This window comes from Balaenoptera ricei, chromosome 2 (assembly GCF_028023285.1).
Source record: "Balaenoptera ricei isolate mBalRic1 chromosome 2, mBalRic1.hap2, whole genome shotgun sequence".
Lineage (NCBI taxonomy): Eukaryota > Metazoa > Chordata > Mammalia > Artiodactyla > Balaenopteridae > Balaenoptera > Balaenoptera ricei.
The window spans coordinates 114094768-114117308 of NC_082640.1; the positions used below are offsets into that span (position 1 = coordinate 114094768).

The 22541-nt window shown below is 44.2% G+C and overlaps 1 protein-coding gene across 1 annotated transcript; it reads left to right on the top strand.

Annotated features, from left to right (window-relative positions):
* The first annotated feature begins 647 nt into the window (after positions 1-647).
* Positions 648-7471, top strand: NGDN (neuroguidin). Its single transcript, XM_059913905.1, has 11 exons — positions 648-732; positions 1085-1144; positions 1769-1840; positions 4475-4612; positions 4864-4948; positions 5032-5084; positions 5336-5459; positions 5547-5715; positions 6494-6650; positions 6792-6849; positions 7305-7471. Exons 1-11 carry the CDS (start codon positions 721-723, stop codon positions 7322-7324), a joined length of 948 nt encoding a protein of 315 aa, XP_059769888.1. The 5' UTR covers positions 648-720; the 3' UTR covers positions 7325-7471.
* The last annotated feature ends 15070 nt before the right edge of the window (positions 7472-22541 follow it).

Below are 22541 nucleotides of genomic sequence, written 5' to 3' on the forward strand. Positions count from 1 at the left end.
GGAAGTGTTGGGGCTGCAGCTGGGGGCGTCTCTTCGCAGCGCCCCCAGGTGCGTACGAGGCGCGTGTGTCCTTACCGTCCGTGTCTGAACTGGCTCTGGGCTTCTCTGGCCCAATTCTCCTATTTATAGATGAAAAATGCTCAGAGATCGAATGACTTCTCCACGATCACACAAGGGCCTTTGGGTCTGTGAGGAATCTAGCGCGGCCCGCGTTGGCACAGCAGCCAGCAATGGCGGCTTCATAACGTGGCCACCTTCTCAGAGAGAGGCCGAGGCCCGTCACCTAGCGGCGGGTTCAGGCAATGCAAGAGAAGCCTCTTGAAAAAGACTCCGGGTACCGCGGCGTCCAGGAGCCAATATGTTCTCAGTTCGCTCAGTTAACTCCTTTTTTCCATTGGGTCTTTCTAACTGTCAATCAATCAGTTGCCGAGTTTTTACTGGCTTAGCTCCAATCATTCTACTCAATTTACTAATCACATGCTTCTTTCCAATAGCATCTTTACGTCGTTAAAGCTCCTCCTAAGTCTGACGAATTTAGCCAGTTCTTCTATTCCATTGGCTGGACCCGGCCCCTCCTCTCGTATATCCTGTTCGGGGCGGAAGTGAGAGAGCCCTTATTCCTATTGGCTTAGGTTTGCAAGCGGCGGCGGCCTCTCAAGTCTCTCAAGATAACGTCAGCTCTCAGGAAGTACAGTTCCGGAAGGGGCGGGCTTTGTGAAGATGGCGGCGCCGGTGAGTGTAGTGTGTTTGCTTCGTCGGCTTGGTATTGTGGACGTTTCCTTTCTCCTCAGTGCCTCGAGGCAAATTATTGGGGCGAGCGAAGGGTGGTGATGGAAATAACTCCAGGGAGGCGCCCTCCTTGAAACAGCGGGGCAAAAGCAGTAGTAGGGAGACGGAGCTGGAGTTACCGCTCCTTTCCAGTGACCTGAGAGGCCGGCCGGCTCTGAGGCGAGGCTGTATGTGCACCGGAGTGGGAAGGCAGGAAGTCCAGGGTGTTTGAAGGAGAGAGGGGGTTTTCCACCTCACACGTTCCGTCTTATAATCCTGAGGAAAGCATGATTTTTGTTTACTCTCCCTTCCATAGGAGGTGCTGGAGTCAGACCTGCCAAATGCCGTGGCACTTTTGAAAAACCTCCAGGAGCAGGTGAGTAATGGCACCCCTTTGGAATAGATTAGTCACGAATCGGCTTTGACTTTGTTTGCCGCACCTCTAAACTTTGGTGATTTGGGGGCATATATTTGAATGACCAGATACAGTAAGAGCAAAACGATATAATGAAAACCTTTTCAGGCCACAATTTAGAGTAATTGATTTCTCCGTCCAAAGGAATATAGAAAACTCCAGAAAGAAAGCATCTGAATCAATTTTCTTTATTCTTATAGCTAAGGAAACCGATGCCAAAAAAGGTGACACGATGTGCCCTTTGGGTGCCTAGCTCATATACGTTTATGTAGTTCTATGCATTGCAAATTCAACTGGTACAAAGCTACGATGCCCCCATCACCACTGTCTCAGTCCCCATCCCCTCCCGCTGGTTTTGTAAGATGGTCTCTTTAGCTTTAAGAAGAGGTGGAAAGGTTTTTCTGTCTTTTAAAGAAGTATCAGAAACCATCTCTCCTATGCTTTCCCAGAACTGAAAAGATAGTGGTGTACTTTAGGCAGTGTTTCAGATAATTTTTAGGTGGCATTGTTTAGCTTTTGCACTTCACAGCTCACAGAGATAACTTGATGTATTCTAATCAGTGGTTTTATTTGGATTAATTTCAGGTGATGGCTGTCACTGCACAGGTGCAAGCTCTGACCAAAAAAGTTCAAGCTAAAGCCTATCCTACAGAGAAGGTAGGACATAAATGAAGAGTAAGCACCCCTTGACTTGATGTTCTCAACAGTTCTTTCCATCGTAGACTTATTGAGTGTCTTGTATGTCCTTAGTACTGGAGCTTTGAAGATGAATAAGATCCAGTTTCTGTGCTGAAGTCTAGTAGAGAAGGCAGGTGAAAGCAATAGGTATAAGCAGTAGCAGTCATGATGAGTGGCTGTGCGAGCTGAGGAGCAAGATTAAATAAATATCACGGAGCAAAGGGAATTAGGGGAGGCATCTCAGAGAGGTAACAGGATTGTGAGGAATAAATAGGAGTCAGAGGGATAGAAAGAAACAGCATGTGCAAAGGCACAAAGACCTAAAAGCATAGTGATATTCAGGGAAAGGAGGTAAGTCATGTAGTGTGCTTGGGTGTGCATTTTGTTTGTGTGTTGGGGGCAGAAAAGTAGTCACTCTGTGTGAAGAGCCATGTAGGCCAACTGTATTTCATTTAATATAAAATGCTGTTAATTGGGGACATATCACTGACTTTATATACTGAGCATACAATGTTGCTTGTTAATCTATGACATAATGCTAAGATACCATTGATTTAAAGATGTATCCTGACTTCAGAGATGTTAAAATATAAAAATGATGCGTATAATATGGTAGTTTTCAAATTAAGGTCTTATAGAACCTTCTCAGGGACCATTGAGTGTGGGGCAGTATAGAAGGAGGTCTCTGGGGACTTCCCTGGCGGTCCAGTGGTTAAGACTTTGCCTTCCAATACAGGGGGTGTGGGTTCGATCCCTGGTCAGGGAGCTAAGGTCCCACATGCCTCGCGGCCAAAAAACCGAAACATAAAACAGAAGTTTATTGTAACAAATTCAATAAAGACTTTAAAAATGGATCACTTCCAAAAAACTATTTAAAAAAGAAAAAAAGAAGGAGGTCTCTGGATCCCTCATACCTACTTGAGCTGGAAAACTTGGGTGTTACCTGTTTTATGTATTGAGCTTTCGTCTTAAGATATCATTTAAGCAAAATGTCCTGTAGGTCAACAGAAATACGAAAATCATTATAGTAGGTTAATAAAAATCATTGAAGGATTTTTAAGCATGAGATTTACAGCGGATTTGTGTTTTAAAAAGATAGCTAGGGCTTCCCTGGTGGCGCAGTGGTTGAGAGTCTGCCTGCTAGTGCAGGGGACACAGGTTCGAGCCCTGGTCCGGCAGGATCCCACATGCCACGGAGCAGCTGGGCCCGTGAGCCACAATTACTGAGCCTGCGCGTCTGGAGCCTGTGCTCCGCAACAAGAGAGGCCGCGATAGTGAGAGGCCCGCGCACCGCGATGAAGAGCGGCCCCCACCTGCCACAACTGGAGAAAGCCCTCGCACAGAACCGAAGACCCAACACAGCCATAAATAAATAAATTAAAAAAAAAAAAAGATAGCTAAACGAATTTTTTTTTAATTTTTAATTTATTTTTGGCCACGTTGGGTCTTCATTGTTGCGTGCGGGCTTTCTCTAGTTGGGGCAAGCGGGGGCTACTCTTCGTTGCAGTGCGAGGGCTTTTCATTGCGGTGGCTTCTCTTGTTGCAGAGCACAGGCTCTAGGCATGCAGGCTTCAGTAGTTGTGGCTCGTGGGCTCTAGAGCGCAGGCTCAGTAGTTGTGGCGCACGGGCTTAGTTGCTCCGCGGCATGTGGGATCTTCCCAGACCAGGGCTCGAACCCGTGTCCGCTGCATTGGCAGGCGGATTCTTAACCACTGCACCACCAGGGAAGCCCCTAATACACTTTTAATTTTAGAAAGTTTAGAAGATACATAAAATCACAAAAAAGAGAATTAAAAATCAGTGTAATCACCATTCTGAGATAATCACTGGGGTACATTTTTTATTTCGTTGATTGTAAAAGTAATATATGCTTGATGGAAAACCACTTTTTCAGTACAAGCACTCCATTTCTTTTCCTCATCTCGATCCTCAGGGGTAGCAGTTGTTAATTATGTTATTTTCAGACATTTTTCTCTGCATATAGAATGTGTGTATAATACTTCTCACCTCCCCCCCTTAATTGGAACCACATTATTCACACTTTCTATACAGTGTAGAAAGTGTGTTGACATAGATAAGTCCATGTCAGTATGTACAGGTCATTGTTTTTACCTATATCATATAATTCCATTGTATGGGGATAAAATCAGTGATTGTTTTGGTTAAATTAATTTAAAATTCATTACTGTATGGAGACATTTTTGATTGTCACAACTTGGGGGGTGGCATCAATGGTTGGAGGCCAGGGATGCTGTTGAATATCCTTCAGTGCCCAGACAGCGCTCCACAGCAAAGAATTATCTGTCCCCCAAATGTCAATAGCTCTGAGTTTGAGAAACCTTGCTATAGTCATTTTGGGGGATACTTTATTGATTTTCCTGCTCTTATTGTCATACAGTAATTCTCTGAGCTGCGCTTCTGTTGTGTTAGCATAATTTTCTCTGTGGCCATTTTAGGTGCAGCCACTTCCTTGAGACTACTCCAGATACCTTATATGAACTGCATGGAAAAAAACTTGAACTTGGAAAAAAATTATTCTGTTCTCCCTAGACTCTCCTCCTTATTCTGTGGTTAAAACTGAATTTGCATCTCTTACTGTTTGATTCAACTCAGGGTCTCAGCCTTTTGGAAGTGAAAGATCAGCTGTTGCTAATGTACCTTATGGATCTGAGCCATCTCATTCTGGACAAAGCCTCAGGAGGGTCTCTTCAGGGACATCCTGCAGTTTTGAGACTGGTGGAGATTCGCACGGTATGAGGCATTTGTCATCTTAGAGTTCTGCGTTTCTATATCCTGAACTCCAGGACTGTGACACAATAGCTCTCATTTAAGTGGGTGTTCTCATGTTTAAGGGAGGAAACCAAATGAAAAAAAGCATTTTTGTCTTCATTTGCTCTACTTTGTGCATATTTTAGGTGCTTTATCTGGCAACTTAACATAGGGACTTTTGGTGTATGCTTAATTTTGAGGAGGACATGTAATCCTATTTAACCACATTATAGGTTTTGGAAAAGCTTCGTCCTTTGGACCAAAAACTGAAGTATCAAATTGACAAACTGGTGAAGACGGCAGTGACAGGCAGCCTCAGTAAGTGGGGGAAGCTGTAAGGTTATGTGTGGCCGTTCACAAAGTTCCAGATCTTGTAAAATCTCTTGGGTCTTTTATTTTAGGTGAGAGTGACCCACTCCGTTTTAAGCCTCATCCCAGCAATATGATGAGCAAGGTAAGAGGTTGCATTATCCTGATTTTCCTGAGGAATCTAAGCCTGAATGAGCCTTGTAATACTCCTGGATCTCCTGGGATTCTCTTATTACCGTTGATTCCCAGCTTGTGCCTTAGAATGTTGAATGTGAGATTCCCCTTTCTCCCTCTTGTTTGTATTCCCACCTTCCCAGAGTACTTCAGCTTTGGATTTTCTTAGCGCTTGTTTGACTAACGCTTCCTAAGTTTGTGGACATTATGTTCCTTTTGTAGTTGAGCTCTGGGGATGAGGAGGAAGATGAAGCAGAGGAAGGCCAGTCTGGGGCTTCAGGGATGAAATCTGGAAAAGGGACAGCTAAGAAATATGTTCCACCACGCTTGGTTCCAGTGCATTATGGTATGAACTGTGGCTGCTGCTTCCTCAGCATGAATTGTGTTTCTCTTCTCTGTTCTGGGATAACCCTTGCTGATTTTTATCCCATAGATGAAACGGAAGCTGAGCGGGAGAAGAAGCGCCTAGAACGAGCCAAGAGACGGGCATTGAGCAGCTCTGTCATTCGTGAACTAAAGGAGCAGTACTCGGATGCTCCAGAGGAAATCCGAGATGCTCGGCATCCTCATGTTACTCGACAGAGCCAGGAGGATCAACACAGGTCCGAGTCCTTGCAGTTAGAAATTGTTTTCTATGCTGTAGAGACCTGTCCTTTCGCTTTGAATGACGATGATTAAGTCTAATTCCAAGAGAACCCACGTTATCTAGAAAGTGGAGTGCAAAATTTGGTGTGACGGTTTCTAAGAGTTAGGGGTTTGAAGTACAGAATAGGAACTAGCGGGGGAAATGTCTTTTTTTCCCCCCCAACTGTTCAGGCTGAGCAAGTGCTACATGGAGAAGACTATATGCAGTTCCACCTAGTAGGATTTTAAAGTTCTGTATTTCACTCTCACTGCTCTTTATTTTCTGCAGAAGGCAAGAAAGTCACGTTTTTATAATGGCATGGAGAGTGCTAGATAAGTTCAGGGAAGAAAAGTAGAAAAGCAATTATAAGTTGAACACAGATGCATCAACTTTGCCCAGGTGTTCATCTCTACAGTTGGTAGATTTGAGTGAGAAGGTTCGTGTAGAGGATCCTGTTTATGGAGCTGGAATATAAAGAATTTTCTGATATAGTTTAAGTATTCCTGTGGATGGGCTGTGAGTTCATCTCTGGGGAGGAGGGAAGTTCTAGTGCAAAGAACATTTCACTGAGTATTGAGCATTGAGTGTTGAGCACACAGTATCACCTCACTAAATACTGTAGTGACTTGCTATGAAATTTCTTGAGAACTGTCTGAACGAGGGGTGAGTAAACACCTGGGCCCAGGTTCTTGGCTGCAACTTTCTGCCTCTATGTACTGAGCATGCTGCAAGTGGTGTCTGTGTTTCTCTGGCAGGATTAACTATGAGGAGAGCATGATGGTGCGTTTAAGTGTCAGTAAGCGGGAGAAAGGACGGCGAAAACGAGCAAATGTCATGAGCTCACAAATTCATTCCCTCACGCACTTCAGTGACATCAGTGCTTTGACAGGAGGAGCCCCTCATCTTGATGAGGTGAGGTAGTGATACAGTGGTGGGAGGTGACCTTAATGCTGTCAGCTAAATGTATGTGGGCTTGTTGCCGTGAGGAACTTGGGAAGGGACACTAAACTTGGAAGCTCACTGCCATTCCTTCCCTTCGCCATGTGTCTCCAGGATCAGAATTCTACTAAGAAGCGGAAGAAGATAGCTAAGAAAGGTCAGAAGAAAAAAGGTTAGTGAATGGCTAGGACCTGGGTGAACAAGTGCAGGATGGGGTTTACGAATTGGGATGCCAACTCCGGATTTGCCATCCTGTAGGTCTTACCGACCTTTACAGTATCTCTTCCATACTGGGTGTTAATCTCTTTAGAGGTGGGCATTTATTTTTTTCTTTCCCAAGATGAAAATCAGCATCATTCACAAAAGAGATTTCTGGATTCTATTTCTGAAGGCCCCACAGCTCCTGTTCAGGTTTCCTTAAGTAAACTATAAAAATGTCACTTGAAGGAACCATTATCCCATTTCAGTTTCCATCCTGCTTCTAGTCTTTTGTCCTGGGAGGATACAGAGAGTATTGCCGAGGGAACCCACTCCTATCGAGCCCTTCTCTCTAGATGTCCTTTTTTTCTGTCCCTTTGGCTTTTCCCAACTGTCCTTTGCCTCATTCTTGGTTTCCCTTCCTTTCAGGTTTTCGGAGGCGGCGGTGATTATGGGTGTACATATTTAATTTATTTTTTGTCATCCTGGGATACTTCTAATTTCACTGTATGTAGGTTTTTTCCTCGGAATTCATTAATTATTTGCTCTGGACATGTGGAAAGATCTTTATTAATAAAATTGATTTTACTTACGAATTGAAGCCCCTTTTGCACATGTATTATGTGACTGGAATCACTGGGTATGGGGTGTTTTTGGTGAGAGGGTGAAGGAAAAGGGAAGGATGAAGTTTTGGGGGGAATAAGAAAGTTTGGCTTTCATGGTTTTCTTTGATAATACATTTTCACTAGAAACTAGAAATTGGTTATTTAATCAAAAAATATTGAGAGATTAGAGTAGTATAATCCACTCTTTCATCCCCACGTTGCCCCAAGTTCCTGTATGATTTGTTATAATGATAATACAGATCATCTGAAATATATGGATTTTAAGGTTTATTAATATATCTTGCTGGCCACCAGGTGGCATTAGTGGCTCAGGAAACCTCCTTTGGTGCTTGACTATAATCAAAAGCTAGCTAGAACCTTTTCTCATTACCAAGAGTTATTCTTGTCTCCACTTCTCTGAATGTTTTTCCTTTCTTTCTAAAATAGCATGGACGTAGGGCTGATCTTAGGTCAGTTATTGAGAGTTAGAGTTTATCTGGAGAGAACAGTAGAGTGAATGAGAGGAGTGTGAAGAATCAGTATAGTCTTGTGTTTTTCAGCCTCTTTGACCCTCTTTCAACAAAGTCTTCAGTTTACCAGTGAGCAAACGCCAGCCCTTTTACAAAGAGCTTGTGAAAGAATGCCAACAAGCAGGCAGACAGAAAATTCCTGAAGACCAAGAGAATGAAAACCCCTCAGTCATATCAGCCCAAGTCAGGAGACTGGTGGGAGTTACATATCTGAGATCTTGTATTCTGTTCAGAGAATGACTTCTGTTAGTGAGAGATCCCTCTGGCCTTGGATAATTTAGAAGGTGGAAAGAGGGATGGGAAGAGAGTTGAGTCTAGAAGTAATTCATTGGAGTTAATGATGTGTCATGGAGAGGGATATAATTTGGATCATTACATCAGTAAAACGTAGTTGATTATAAGTCCTATGAATTTGGACTTATATTGGTCTGCCCAGTTGGGGTGGGGGTCTGTTTTCAGTCAGCTGTAGCTTGGTAGAAAGTAGTTAAGAGAGAACCCAGTACTGTCTTCTGTTAACTCTGTGATTCTGGGCAAATCATGTGACATCTCTGGCCTTTAATTTTCCTCAGCTGAAAAATAAATGTATTAGACTGAATCTCTGAGATTTCCTCCAAACCAAAGAGCCTAGAGCTGTTTCTCACGGATGATAACCAAGATGCGCTTACTTCTGGGGCCTCTGACTTAGTCCCTGGCAGATCCTGAGTGACCCTGATGTGCCCAGAGCCCTCATACTTCTATCTCCTTGAATGAATCTAAGCAAAGAGCCTCAAGAACATATTTAGAGATTCTTTTTCCTTTCTGGCTGAACTAACTGGACAAGCGGTTAGGACTACTACATTCTCTTTTTAGGACTAGCTATTGCATTTGCATCTAATTTATTAAGGATTTTTGGATTGTGGGAACTGCCAAGGAAAAGGAGATGCTCTTTTTTTTAAAAAAGATCTTAACTTTGTGTTACATACTGAGCTAAGTGCTTTATACTTAATCCTTGCAAAATATGTTATCTCTATTTTACTAATGAGGAAACTGAGAAACTTAGGTTATTTATTTGCCCAAGGTTACACAACTAATGAGTTAGAGAACCAGTGCTTGGGGAACACAGAGGATGGAGGACTGCCAAGTGTCCTGGGGTTCATGAACGTCTTCAGGATTTTGTTTTTCCTTTTTTTTTTCCCTTTAAAAATACATTGGTGGGTAGTTTATGACCTGTAGCTCTCCCCTCCTTATTGCACCATTTCTATTCAAGCCCTTGCCTTCAAAGAAACCACAAGTTCCAGACACTGTTCTGGCCTTTTTGTATTGTAGGAGTGAACTGAACAGACTAAAATCCCTGCCTTTGTGGACCTTAAATTAATTGAATCCAGTCTTTAATCTTAGGAAATCTTGTTATCCCTGGCCTTCTAGATGACAGGCGATATTTGAAAGAGATTTCCAACAAAAAATTGAGTAATTTTGAGAATATTTGCACCAGAGTCATCAAACAATGTTTAGAGTCCATTGTTGACAAAGTTTTGCGTGGATTCTCAACCTGTAAAACAGACATAAGCTAGGTTACTGTGGTTGAAGAAAGGATGAGGGGTCCTGGAACTTCGAGTTCTCATGGCCCACTTTCCCCAGGATTTCTGAGGAGCTCCTAGGAACCTTTAGAACTCCATAGAATGTAGTTTAAAAATCACTTTTACAGTAGTAGGGCAGGGCAACTGAGAATTAAGATTTCAGGGTTTCTTTATGGCTGTTGTTTGTTATTCTTTCTCATTCCTACTCAGATTTAGTTCTCTGGTTGTTCAGACCACACGAATGTCAGATTTCTTCAGTGCAGTGCTAACAGCAGATCACTTCCAACGTTCACTAAGTAATGTATATCGTTAGTGCTCATGGGCACTTGTTCAGTTTTATCATGTGATGGTAAGGAGAGTCTTAGGATTTATTTTTACTTGTTTTAATTTATTTAATCTGTTATTATTAAAAATGTGAAGGATCCTTCCTCCCTGGAGGTACAACAAATACCACTGATCACATTTCTCTCTCCCCTCCATCTGCAGAGCTGCTGCATTCTCTCTGTCATTCTTTCTACCCCATCCCCCCACCCCCCAGGTCTGTTTGACTGGTGGGGGAACCCTTCCCTTTCCTTCTCAGAGCTTGGTGGCTCCCTGGGGGTTTCTAATGATGGTTGGGAGTTTCACGGCAACGCTGGGAGGAAGCAGCTGAGTGAGGGGCGTCCATTGCCCCAGGGAGGGAGCTATACTCCAGCATCCTGTGGGGAAAGGAAATCACTTGGAAATAAAGAGAAAATCTTTTCTCCAGTACTGATAAGCCTTAGTATTGTCATCTGAGGGGGTGGGAAAAGGGTTTGATCAAGGCCTTTTTTGTCTCTGAAGCTTTGTTTTGTTATGATTTTATGAAGGATTGGGGAAATGTCTGTCAGGAGTTCACAGCAGTCTTCATGGATACCGTACTAGAAAAACATGTTTATGAGGGAAGGATGACTCAATTATGTCCATTTTCAGCACCATGGAGAGTTCAAGCTTTCTCATCTTGTTCCTTGCCTTGGGTTGGTGGACGGTACAGAGCTAAACCAATCCATTAGAGCTGCCTGGTGTAGACCTGCTCTTATGCATAGCGCAGTTTATCTGTTCCATCTCCAGTTCTGATTGGTACGGATTGAGTGTGAGTCAGCAGCAGTCCTGAGTATTCCCATCCTCCTTGGGATCTATTAGGTGTGTAAACCTCAGATTCATGTTGAGACTTATCCAAGGATTTGGCTAATTTGACAGAGGCATATGAATGAAATACTGCCTTCTGCTCTATTGCTAACATTATTCATATTGTGATGCATGAGGTTTTTAACAGCACTTCAGAAAAACTCTGTCCGTCCCCCACTCTTCTTTGCCTTCAGACCCTTGAGGAGACTGAAAGTTGCTTTTTCATTCCTTGGGCTTGGCCTCTTTTTCTGCCTCTGCATGGAGAAAGGCATCATTGATCTGGCTGTCTGCCCAGTCTTGCTTTTGTATTTCTTTGATCTCATTGTTCAGAGGGTCTCAGAGAAGCCCCAAGAGCCATGCCTTTGCATGTTTAAGCTATTGATGCTTTTGAAATAACAGAGCATCGCTGTGTAAGAAGTGTATTAAAGGTCTGTCTCGAACAAATTTGGGTCAATAGGTGGCAGTAGTCACCTAGTCCCGAGGCCCCGACACCCCCTGAGTACAAGCACATTTAATGGCCGTTATATTTAAGGTTGTGAGATAGGAGGTCACATTGAAATAAAAATGGGGAAAAAGCAATCCCTTTTGGTGGGATCCGGGAAATGCTGAACTGTGCTGGGTTACTTCTGTGGAGGTGTTGCATGTCAGCTGCGAAGGGCACTGGCAGGAAAGAGCGGGGCCTCAGATTGGGCGAGGACTAGGTGGGTACCAGGGCTTCTGAGAGCTGGAGTGAGACTGTGTTAAATGAGGACCTGTGCTGAAAGGATAGAGTCTAGGGTTGGGGGAGTAGAGAGAGGGAGAGAGGTGGAGGAGGGAGGGGCAGGGCTGTGTGAAGGGACCATGGAAAGGGTGGGCTCTGATGGGAGGACTGCGGTTAGAGGGGGAGGGGTAGGCTGCTGCAATACCGAGCCTATCTAATGGGGGAGGGGGCCAGGGAGATATTGGTCTGTGCTGCAGCTGCATTGGCTCCCCTCCCCCACACTTCCCAAGGAGCCAGAGCAATGCTGGCAAATCTGTCTTCACGTATTTATTATTATTAAAAATGTGAAGGATCCTTCCTCCCAGGAAGCACAACAAATACCACTGATCACATTTCTCTCTCCCCTCCATCTGCAGAGCTTTTGCATTCTCTCTCTCTCCTTCTTCCCACCCTACCCCTGCGCCCACCCCCCAGGTCTGTTTGGTGGTGGGGGGGGACCCTTCCCTTTCCTTCTCAGAGCTTGGTGGCTCCCTAGGGGTTTCTAAAGATGGTTGGGAGTTTCAAGGCAACGCTGGGAGGAAGCAGCTGAGTGAGGGGCGTCCATTGCCCCAGGGAGGGAGCTATACTCCAGCATCCCGTGGGGAAAGGAAATCACTTGGAAATAAAGAGAAAATCCTTTCTCCAGCTAATGAAAGAAGAAGCAGGAGGCGCACACATGCCTTTCACTACCTGGCATTCCTCCCCTTCCTTACCCTTCTCTTTTCTGCTACCTGAATTCTGAGAGAGAAACCCCCTTGGAATGGAAAAAGCCAGGAGTTCTCTGTCCCCCTCCCTTACCTTGTTAAATCACTCTCTTCCCAGGAGAGCCATATAGAATTTAGTCTTCTAGCCCGCATGTTGTGTTACTGAGAGGCTTGAAGGGCAGAAGCCATGACTTCTCCCTCCCCACCTGCACCCCAGGCTCCCGTGCCCAGGCGGGGGCCTCTCTTGTTGCTGTCTGTAAGCCTCCGCCACGCCCATAGGTGGTGCTGCTGCTGCTCTGCATGTAGGGTCCTCCCCTCCCCTGGCGCCCTCCCCCTTTCTCCAGCCCTCTACTGCCTGATTGTTATTCCACCAACGTCTCCTCTACTGTTCCCTTTCTCAAATTAATTTTGTGGCGCTCTTGTTTCCGCAGTGCCATCTTCTTCCCCTCCCCCCTGCTCCAGCTCCCTTGCTTTCTCTGTCTCTATTTCTCTCTCTGTCTGTAGGATTTCCATCTCACTCTCCTATCTAAAATCTACACTCTTCCTTACTCCCTTTTTTTTTTTCTTTATCTCTTCTGCCTTTGGCATCTTTCAGATGACTCTCGTAATTAAAAGGGGCCATGGGTGAGAGTGAGTTAGAAGAGGACAGGGTTGGGGAGCTCAGGGGTCAGTGTTAAGGGCTAGGTGAAGAGAAGGCCGAGGCTCTGGGGAGAATGAGTGGAGAAGGGAAAGTACACTTATCCTTTGCTGTCCAAGTCTGTTCAGTGCCTGGATTTTAGATAGAGTTCAGCTGACAAGGGACCTGGTGTTACCTGAATCTGTAGAATTTGGTTCCACGTGCTGGGAAAATGGAAGATGGGGAGTCACAAGAATTCAGATAATAAGGGCTTCATCCAGAAACTTTTGGTTTAGATTGCTAATGATAGCTGTGCTTTTGTTATCCTGTATTTTGTAGAATCTGGAGGAAAACCATGCTCTAAAACCTGTCCTGTGGTCCCTTAGGAAATGTCCTGTTTTTGATCTTTTGAGTCCTCAAATGGTCCTTGCCAGGGCAACTGTGACGCCTACTTGGTGGGTACCCTGGCTCCCTGGTCACTACTGAGCACAATTCTGGCTGTAGAACCTCATTTTTCTCTTGGGACTGCTTCCTCCTCCTATCGTTCCATGTCTCTCCTTTATCTCGGCCAAGTGCATGGGGTTCCCCACTCAGCCATAGCTCCCTTTATTTGTTTAGTCTTTCCAGAATATACCCAAATTCACCAGAGAGTACCCTCGCTCTTGCCCCGCCTTGCTTCTTAACTTTATCTGGAGACTGCTCATTCATTGTGTTGACCACTGCACCCCTCAGCTAACTCAGCAGTGTTGTTGGTTGTAAAGTTACCCAGTTTCTAGGATGGCTAATTTTCCTCTTATTGAATTATTTTTGTGGATTAATAGCATCCTGGTAGCTCCCTGGATAATAGTGCTGAGTCTTCGCCTTGTGTATGGCCTAGGAATTGCCCACAAGATGGGTGGTGTGGCCTCTTTCCTTCATTCCCTGGTGGGAGGAGATCTTCCTTAGCATAAATGGCAGCCTCAGAATGACTGGCTTCCATTTTCCTTGCTTGTGTGAGTCAAGGCTGACTCCAGACTGTGGAGAGAGGCAGAGCCCTGGAAAGAGCCACAGTGCAAAACACCACATCCTTCACTTTATTACCTGAGCCTTGGAGGTACCTATGGAAACCTCTCTTTTGCCTGCCTCTCCTGCCGTCTTAAGGTGTGTATATTGGTGGAGACAAATGGGCCAGTGGCTGCTTTGTTTCCTCAGCTGATTTTCGTGCTGTCCTTTTCCAAGACCTCTCATCCTATTCGGGGGACTCTAGTTAGCGTCGTGGACTCATGTAACTTAGACGATGAAAGAGGAAACCTGTTAAGGTCTCTCTCTTTTTTTTTTTTTTTTGTCCATGCTGCACAGCTTGTGGGATCTTTGTTCCCTGACCAGGGATTGAACCCAGGCTCCCAGCAGTGAAAGCACTGAGTCCTGACCACTGGACTGTCAGGGAATTCCCAAGCAAGGCTCAGTAAATATTTGTTGCCTGAATGGTAGGGACTTTTCAGCTTTAGTACCTTCTACAAGAGTTATAAATTTTTAACTATTTCTTCTCTAGGTGCTTACGGTACTGTAGCTAAAATTGTATTGGTTAAAATTTTTGTTTTCTTCCACTCGGCACTGTAGGGGAAAGTGGTTTGTCCAAAACTGTACAGATCATTAGCAGAGCTGGCGTTAGAACCCACATTCTCTCAGATACCTGGGTCTGACTTTTTGTTGACTACCCTGATGGAAGCCAGTGTTCCCATTTCATCCCCACAGTCACTGACAGCTTTGAAGCCAGCAGCACAGTCAGGTTTTGTAGCTAAGCCAGCCTGGGCTGGCCTGCTGAGGGCGAGCAGCAGCAGTGCGAGAGCTGGGGTGTGCAGGCAGAGAAGGTACCTGACTCCCTGGGAAGGGCTAGCACTCCCCTCAGGTGCTACATAGTCCAGCCTCTTGGAGGGGGCCTTGACAGTAGCAAGGTAGAGAATTTCCAAAGTCTTGGCTGCTATTGCCCATTCCAGATTTAATTTGACCTTACTGCTAACTAATACACCCGTTGCCCTAAGCCTTCTCCCCCCTTAAAAATATTTCAGGGCTGGATAGCACATGGTGGTGGATGCCAGAAACTCTGCAACTAACTCTTGGGTCCGGGACCAATAAAATAACAAAAGGCTCTGTGGACCACCCACTTTCTCCTATTAGTGCTAATAATCCTAAATCTTAAAGAATTTATCTCTACTGTAAAGGCATCATTGTGACTCTATTAATAAATGTTCTTACAATTTTTGTTAATTAAAGCCTAGACTAGAAAATAAGCTCAGAAAGCATTCGTGTATTTCCACTAGGACTGAGCCTGTAGCAACTTACTCTGAGAACTGCTTTGTCTCATCTGCCAGCCTTGGGTTTAGCCCCACGGGTGAGATCTGGAGAATAAAAAGCCCTTGAGTGTCTACTTCCTCTTCCCCAATTTTGATTCACGCTAGCTCTTGCAGAAAGCCCTAGGTGGTAAAGAGATCAAATCAGAATTCCTAGCCAGGAAAACCCTGTCTCTTAGCTACAATGACCCTTGTCTGCCATTGCGTTCAGTTCTGTGGCAGTTAACACCAGAGAAGATTCATCTGGCTTCATACCCTCCTTCTCAGTTTCTTTCAGTCAAGTCTTAAGTAATCTATTGCTGATGGCAGGCTTCTCTTGCCCTTTTTATTCCCTCCCAAGGCTTTAAGCTCCAAAGCTTCCTAGATGCCTCCCACCAAAAGGGTGCTTTCTGAAACCCAGCCTTCCCTCTCTTTCTCATCCCTCAAATCCTCAAATTGATCCCCTAATGGCTGTGTTTCCCTCAGAGTGTCAGGTGACACCCTTAAAGAGCCTGCTGGGTGCTGCTAAAAATCCCATTCCTCACCCATCTCCCCGCTGGAGCTCCTGGAATCGGATTCTGCAGCCTCCTGTCATCCTAGCCTCCTTTTCTGTTCATTTGGAAGCTTTTCTCCATTGCTTTTGATAAATTCCTGGTGTGGCAGAAGTATCCAGAATTTAGGAAGATCCTATGGGATGAGTCCCCTGTCTCCGGCACCTTTGTTGACCCTCAGGGATCTGCTCCTGCCCCCTCCCTGCAGTGCTTCTGTACCCCCCTGCCTGGCCTGGGCTGGGCGGGATCAAATGTGGAAGTCCTCTGCACAGACACTCCAGCCCTCTTTATCCTTCTTGGCAAACAAAGCATGTCTCTGCCCCTGACTTCCTCCTCTTTCTTCTCCATTATTTCTTCTCCTTCACCTTGTCCCACTTCTCCCTTCCCTTCACGAATACCCTTCATTCCTCTTCCTTTCAATCTCCTTCTCATCCACTTGCTCACCGTCGCCCATCTGCGCCCACTCCCTCCACCCCCCCCCCCTTTCATTTTCAGTAGCTGTCTTCCTCATCGCCTGCCCATGCTGAAGAAGCAGCATGCTATGGGAAGAATGGCTGCAGAGTGGGTCCCTGGTTGTCAGAGTAGGCGGTCCCTTTTTCTCCAGAGGATCAGCAGCTGTCTTTCCCCATCTTGTTCTCAGGAGCCAGGGAACCCCAAGACGCTGGCTGTTTTTGGGGATGAACAGCTCTCCCCTTTGCTTCTCCCGGTCGTTCGGCTCCGGCGCCCCCTTGTTTGGCTCTTCCTGAGTGTGGTCTGTCCTTGTTTCTCCCACCCTTTCTCTCGTTTTCTCCCTCTTTCTGTCTCTCCCCAGCACAAAGCGGCGGCAGGACTGAATGTGTCTGTCTAGAGGCTCTGCCAGGCTGTGCCCCTCACTTTTGCCCCTCCCCCGTCGCCGTGCGTGCTGTTGGGGGGGGAGGGTTGGAGGGCGGTGGCATGGTGCCAGCCAACCCAGAACCATCTGCGGTGCCTTCTGCACTGAGGCGGGCTCTGTCTCTCCCGCCCACCTCCTCTCCTACTCTTCCTCTCCCATTTTTAATTAGCTGCTGAATTAATTAAATCCCACATGCTAATTAACATTCCTACAGGGACGAATGCTAGGTCAGAAAAGTAGGAGGTGGTAAAGCAAGGCTTCTGTCCATTTAGGATAGGAGACTTAGGGATGGAAAGGGGGCTGAGGGGTTGAAGAGGAAAGAACAGTCTAAGAGTGGAAAGAAATCTGAGGGAAGTGTGAAGAGACAGAGAAGGGAAATCATGGAGAGTGGAGCCTATTGAAGAGGAAAATAATTAGAATTAGTAACATTGGAGAAATGAGAGTGTCTTGACGCCTCTAAAGGTTAGAGGTAGAGCTGTGGGTCTCAAACATTAGCATGCATAAATAACCTGAGAAATAATGATATAGAGGATGCTAATTTGCTTCCTTGAACGTCTTCTAAAGAAATAAATCTCAATTTTAATAGGAATGCTTTAGGTTAGAAATGAAGGAGAACTTCCTCCTTGCAAGTCAGTGACATGCTCTAGTGAAGGAACTCTTTGGGAGATAAATTCTTATCTGTCTAGAATGGTTAAAGTTTACCCAAAGCCGGATGAACTCTGAAGGTTTTTTCTAGATAGACATATTAATCCTTAAATGTGTACTGTGTCCTGGAGAACCAAGAACATCCAGGATAGGAAAATTCAGGATTCATTCTCAGTTCCCTTTCCTCCTTGCATTCAGGGTGAACTTTGAGTTTGATCTCTGTGGTCCCAGTCAACACTTTAGGGATGAGCCTTCTCTTCAAATCAGATAATTACTTCCCTGGGGGGTTTAGTGCACTGATTCCTAGCTAGGATTTCAAAGAGATGACTGTCTGATGGCTAGCATAGCTTCTGTCCTTGACCGAGGGCTGGAGAGACAAGAGAAGAGCTGCAGATGTATATGGAGGAGAAGAAGGGAGGTTGGGGTGTGCATTGACAAGGGTGTGGTTGGCACTGAAGATTCTGTTAAGGTCACTACTGTGGTCCGACCTGAAACAAAGAGGGACAACTTGCTTGTCATCGTTTTTCTCCTCTGAAAAGTAAAGGAGACTGTATTCAATGCAGATTTAGACTCCCTCCTGTCTAGCCCTTCACCAAAGAACTGAAGTCTGGGAGGAGTCCCTTGGGTTATCAGAGCCTCCTGACGGCAGCTACCCCAGTGTTTCCCAACCTTTTTCAGTCTGAAATACACCAGGAGCAAGTTCTATCACGTCTACTCTCCTAACCACCGTTCACTTAGATGGCATTCCCCACTGTTATTCATACCGCAGTAATTAATTCACTCAAAAGTTTGCGTGTTAAACTGTGCAGAGTAAAGAGTATCATTAATTTAAGAAACATTTATTAAGTACCTTCTATCTGCCAGACACTAGGCATTAGGTTTAGATATAAAAATAAGGGATGAGATAGAACTGCTACATCTAAGGGGTTTATATTTTGGTTCAAAGGGGAAATAAAGAATATACAGTAAATGGCAGTAACTCACTTTGTGTGTCTATGTGCAAATGGGTGTGAACTTGTAGCACCTATTCCCTGTGCTGCTTTTGTGTCCTCTTATATTGTTACTTACTCTTTCTTATATATGTGTCTTAGCTGTCCACAGAGATGGGATGCTAGCTCCTTGAGGGCAGAAATCCAGGTCTTTAAAGTGAGGTACACGTAGCACTAGCCTAAAGCCTTATACATTCCCAGCTATTCGGCAAATGTGTTGAATTGGCATAGAGCCATATATCAAGGTGTAATAGTTGCTTTAGAGTCTGTGACATTCCTAGTTGTGGTAAATATTTGTCCTCTGGAGGGAGGACACAAAAAGTTACAATAAGTATGATGATGAGTAAGATAATTATGTGATGACCAAGGGAGGTCACTACACAGTATAATAGTGCTTAGGCTCCTCAGTAGGATTTTTTTTTTTTTTTTTTTTTCCTCAGTAGGATTTTAAGCCAGTTCCTAAAGAGGGGCCAGGGCTGAGGAGTGGCAGTGGAGTGCAGAGAAAAGGACATAGGCTTGTTTTTATATGTACTGTATTTCCTTTTACTTTTTTATAGACATTTCTCACCATCTTCCTACTCCAAAATTATGGTTAGGCCATTTGTACACATTTGGACCCTGTTTTGTTCACTTAACGTAGTGGTGTATTTTCTTATGCTATTAAAAAATCAGATTAAAAAATACTTAATCAACATGTAATATCTCATCATGGATATACCATAATTTATAAAATCATTTCTTTTTGTTAGACATTTATGATGTTTGCAGGTTTGTCATTGTATTTTCCTTCTGTGACAGCTACCCACATCTTTATACAGAAGTCTTTGCAATTTTCTGAAGTGGAATTTCTGGGGCAAAGGATAAAGACCACCATTCTGGTCTGTGGAGTGACTGCATTAGATTCACCTGAAGGAGGTTATGATTGTATTTCTTTTTTCTTTTTTAAAAAAAGTTATTTTTTAAAAAATTTTTATTTATTTATTTATTTATTATTTTTGGCTGCGTTGAGTCTTCATTGCTGCGCGCAGGCTTCTCTTTAGTTGTGGCAGCGGGGGCTACTCTTCGTTGTGGTGCTTGGGCTTCTCACTGTGGTGGCATCTCTTATTGCGGAACACGGGCTCGAGGCGCATGGGTTTCATTAGTTGCAGCATGCGGGCTCAAGCTGCTCCGTGGCATGTGGGATCTTGCAGGTGCAGGGCTCAAACCCGTGTCCCCTTCATTGGCAGGCGGATTCTTAACCACTGCGCCACCAGGGAAGCCCCAAAAATTTATTTATTTTTGGCTGTGTTGGGTCTTTGTTGCTGCGCGTGGGCTTTCTCTAGGTGCAGCGAGCGGGGGCTACTCTTCGTTGCGGTGCGCGGGCTTCTCATTGCTGTGGCTTCTCGTTGTGGAGCACAGGCTCTAGGCGCACGGGCTTTAGTAGTTGTGGCACACAGGCTCAGTAGTTGTGGTTCGTGGGCTCTAGAGCGCAGGCTCAGTAGTTGTGGCGCATGGGCTTAGTTGCTCCGTGGCATGTGGGATCTTCCCAGACCAGAGCTCGAACCCGTGTCCCCTGCATTGGCAGGTGGATTCTTAACCACTGCGCCACCAGGAAAATCCCTATATTTCTTAAAAGAATTTATTTTTTGAGTAAGTAAAAATGTAAACACCACAAAAGGGAGTACGATGAAATTTCCTTTGTACCTTTGTCCCTCATTTCCCTCCCCAGAGGTGTTCTATGCATGTATAAGCACATGTATAGATAAAGAACATTTGTAAATAAAGAGATCATTTGATCCCACCTCCCGGAAATTCTAATCTAGTCTGAAGTGGAACCTTGGAATGTCTCTTTTCCTCCCCTAATGCTTTCTAGCTAACTCTACTATGCAGCCAGATTTGGGACCATCAGGTTAGGTGAATTCTTGGTATTCTTTCCAGGTCTAAAATTTAATGACTAAAACTCACAGAATTAGTAATTTAAAAAGTAATGATGATTAATGTTAGGACTAAATCATCAAGTATCATAGATTCTCTTAGGAATGATCTCAGAGATCCAATTTTTGATACTGAATTTATTATTATTAATACAAATAATGGTCACCATTGATTGAGTGCTTATCTGTGCCAGGCTCTGTGGAAAGTACTTTTTATACATTCTCACTTAACCCCATAGCACTCCATGTACTAGGTAATTCTTAAACCAAGGCTTTGGAAGGATTAAGCAGCTTACCCATGATCAAGGGACCATTAAGTGGCAGAGTGAAGATTTGAACTCAGGCCTCTTACTCCAGGCTGATGTTCATTACCCTCTACCCTCCACCCTCCACCCTCATCATTAGATTATACTATGCCTGGTGTTTGGTAACTTGCTTTTTTCACTAAAAACATACCTTGAATATCTTTCATTTCATATATAAAGGTGTATATATCTATATATATACATAATTTAGTTCATTTTTAGAGGGTGTTTTTGTTGGTCATTATTTACTACACATGAATACATTTCTAAAGCAGATTTCGAACAATACAGATAAGGGAAACCCCTTTGATTTTCACTCCAATTCTTACAACCACTATTATCAAATTCATGTATATCTTGTGGATTCTTTTCCATGTATTTATGTATGTACAGAAATACATGGTTTTGTGAGTGCTTTATAGTTATTTTATTTTTACATAAATGGGAACACACTATACATAGGGTTTTATAACTTGCTTTTTTATCTTAATAATATATCTTAAATCTTTCCATATCTCTGCCTAAAGATCTTTCTCAATTTTTTCACTGCTACATAATGTCTATAGTTTATGTAACTATTTCCCTAATGATGGGAATTATTCTAAACACTGTTGTTGTAAAGAGTATTGAATTATTTTTCTCATAAATGTCTAGAAGTAGAATTGCTGGATAGAAGTTTGAAATGTTAATAGAGACTGAAGTTGCCCTCCGAAAAGGCTAATACGCCAGTTTATACTTCCACTGGCAGCCTGTGAGAGTGCCATTTCCCTTGCCAGCACAGGACACGCCGCAGCTCTTCCCCTGAATTTACTTTATGTTAATTGCTTCTTCTGGATGGTCTCCTGCAGAACACACCAAATATTGACAGATCTCTTTTGATTAAACTCTAGGATAACTTTTCCCCTATTATTTTTGACCTCTGTCCTGGGCCTGTTCTCTAACATACATAGACTTTTTTTTTTTTTTTTAAGAGTCTAAATCTTGTGTCTCTTCTGGAACATCCTCATGCCTGTCTGCATCTCCCTCCTGCAGTCAGTGATAGGTCTGCAGTGGTTCAGGCATAACCCTGCTTACAGCCAGAATGACTTCTCTCAATTACCTATTGGCACAGGGAGAGGCAAGTTGAAGAATTACATAACACTTTGTTTTAACCAACTGCTTATTTTCTGCTTTAACACTTTCTTTGTTTACTAGCTGTTATTATTCCATATTTTTGTGATCTGTTTAGAATGTGTGGGTCAGGCTACCTTGAGTGGAAGCCGCTAAAGGGCGGGATCATCATCAGTTTGTTGAGAGGCCTCTTGATTATAGGGCAGCTTTGGCTGGTACCCAGACTGAAAATGGGCCTGCCCTGCCGTCTTTTGGATCACATACACAGGAATAAGTAAACAACAACGAGAAACAAACAATTCTAAAATTAAATGAGAAGAAATAAACATTGTTTGATACATTAAAAGGTTCAGTTGCCTTCGGCTTCCCTGGTGGCGCAGTGGTTAAGAATCCGCCTGCCAATGCAGGGGACACGGGTTTGAGCCCTGGTCCGGGAAGATCCCACATGCCGCGGAGCAACTAAGCCCGCAAGCCACAACTACTGAGCCTGCGCGCCTAGAGCCCGTGCTCTGCAACAAGAGAAGCCACTGCAATGAGAAGCCCGTGCACCGCAACAAAGAGTAGACCCCGCTCAGCGCAACTAGAGAAAGCTCGTGTGCAGCAACAAAGACCCAACGCAGCCAAAAATAAAAATTAAAAAAAGTTCAGTTGCCGTAATAATTATTAGAAGAAAAAGAAAGAAGACAGATGAATTCAGGAAGCCTTGTATTTCTTAAGGCTTGATTTTTCTCCTGTGTGAGTAATGGAAGAATAAATATGTGGAGAGGTAAGAGCCTCTTGAAGCCCTGGGGATCTCGGGGTCCTTGAATAATTTGGAGTGTTTGCCTCTGTGGCCATAGAAAGTACAATTGGGTAATTTAGCTTCCAGATCTTTTTTTTAAAAATAAATTTATTTATTTATTTATTTATTTATTTTTGGCTGCGTTGGGTCTTTGTTGCTGTGCCTGAGCTTTCTCTAGTTGCGGTGAGCAGGGGCTACTCTTCGTTGTGGTGCGTGGGCTTCTCAATGCAGTGGCTTCTCTTGTTGTGGAACATGGGCTCTGGGCTTCAGTAATTGTGGCATGCAGGCTCAGTAGT

Excerpts from the sequence above, each read along its gene's own strand:
- NGDN (XM_059913905.1), top strand. Across the intron at positions 4,949-5,031 it reads GGCAGTGACAGGCAGCCTCA|GTGAGAGTGACCCACTCCGT; the intron begins GTAAGTGGGGGA and ends CTTTTATTTTAG. Across the intron at positions 6,850-7,304 it reads GAAAGGTCAGAAGAAAAAAG|GTTTTCGGAGGCGGCGGTGA; the intron begins GTTAGTGAATGG and ends CCTTCCTTTCAG.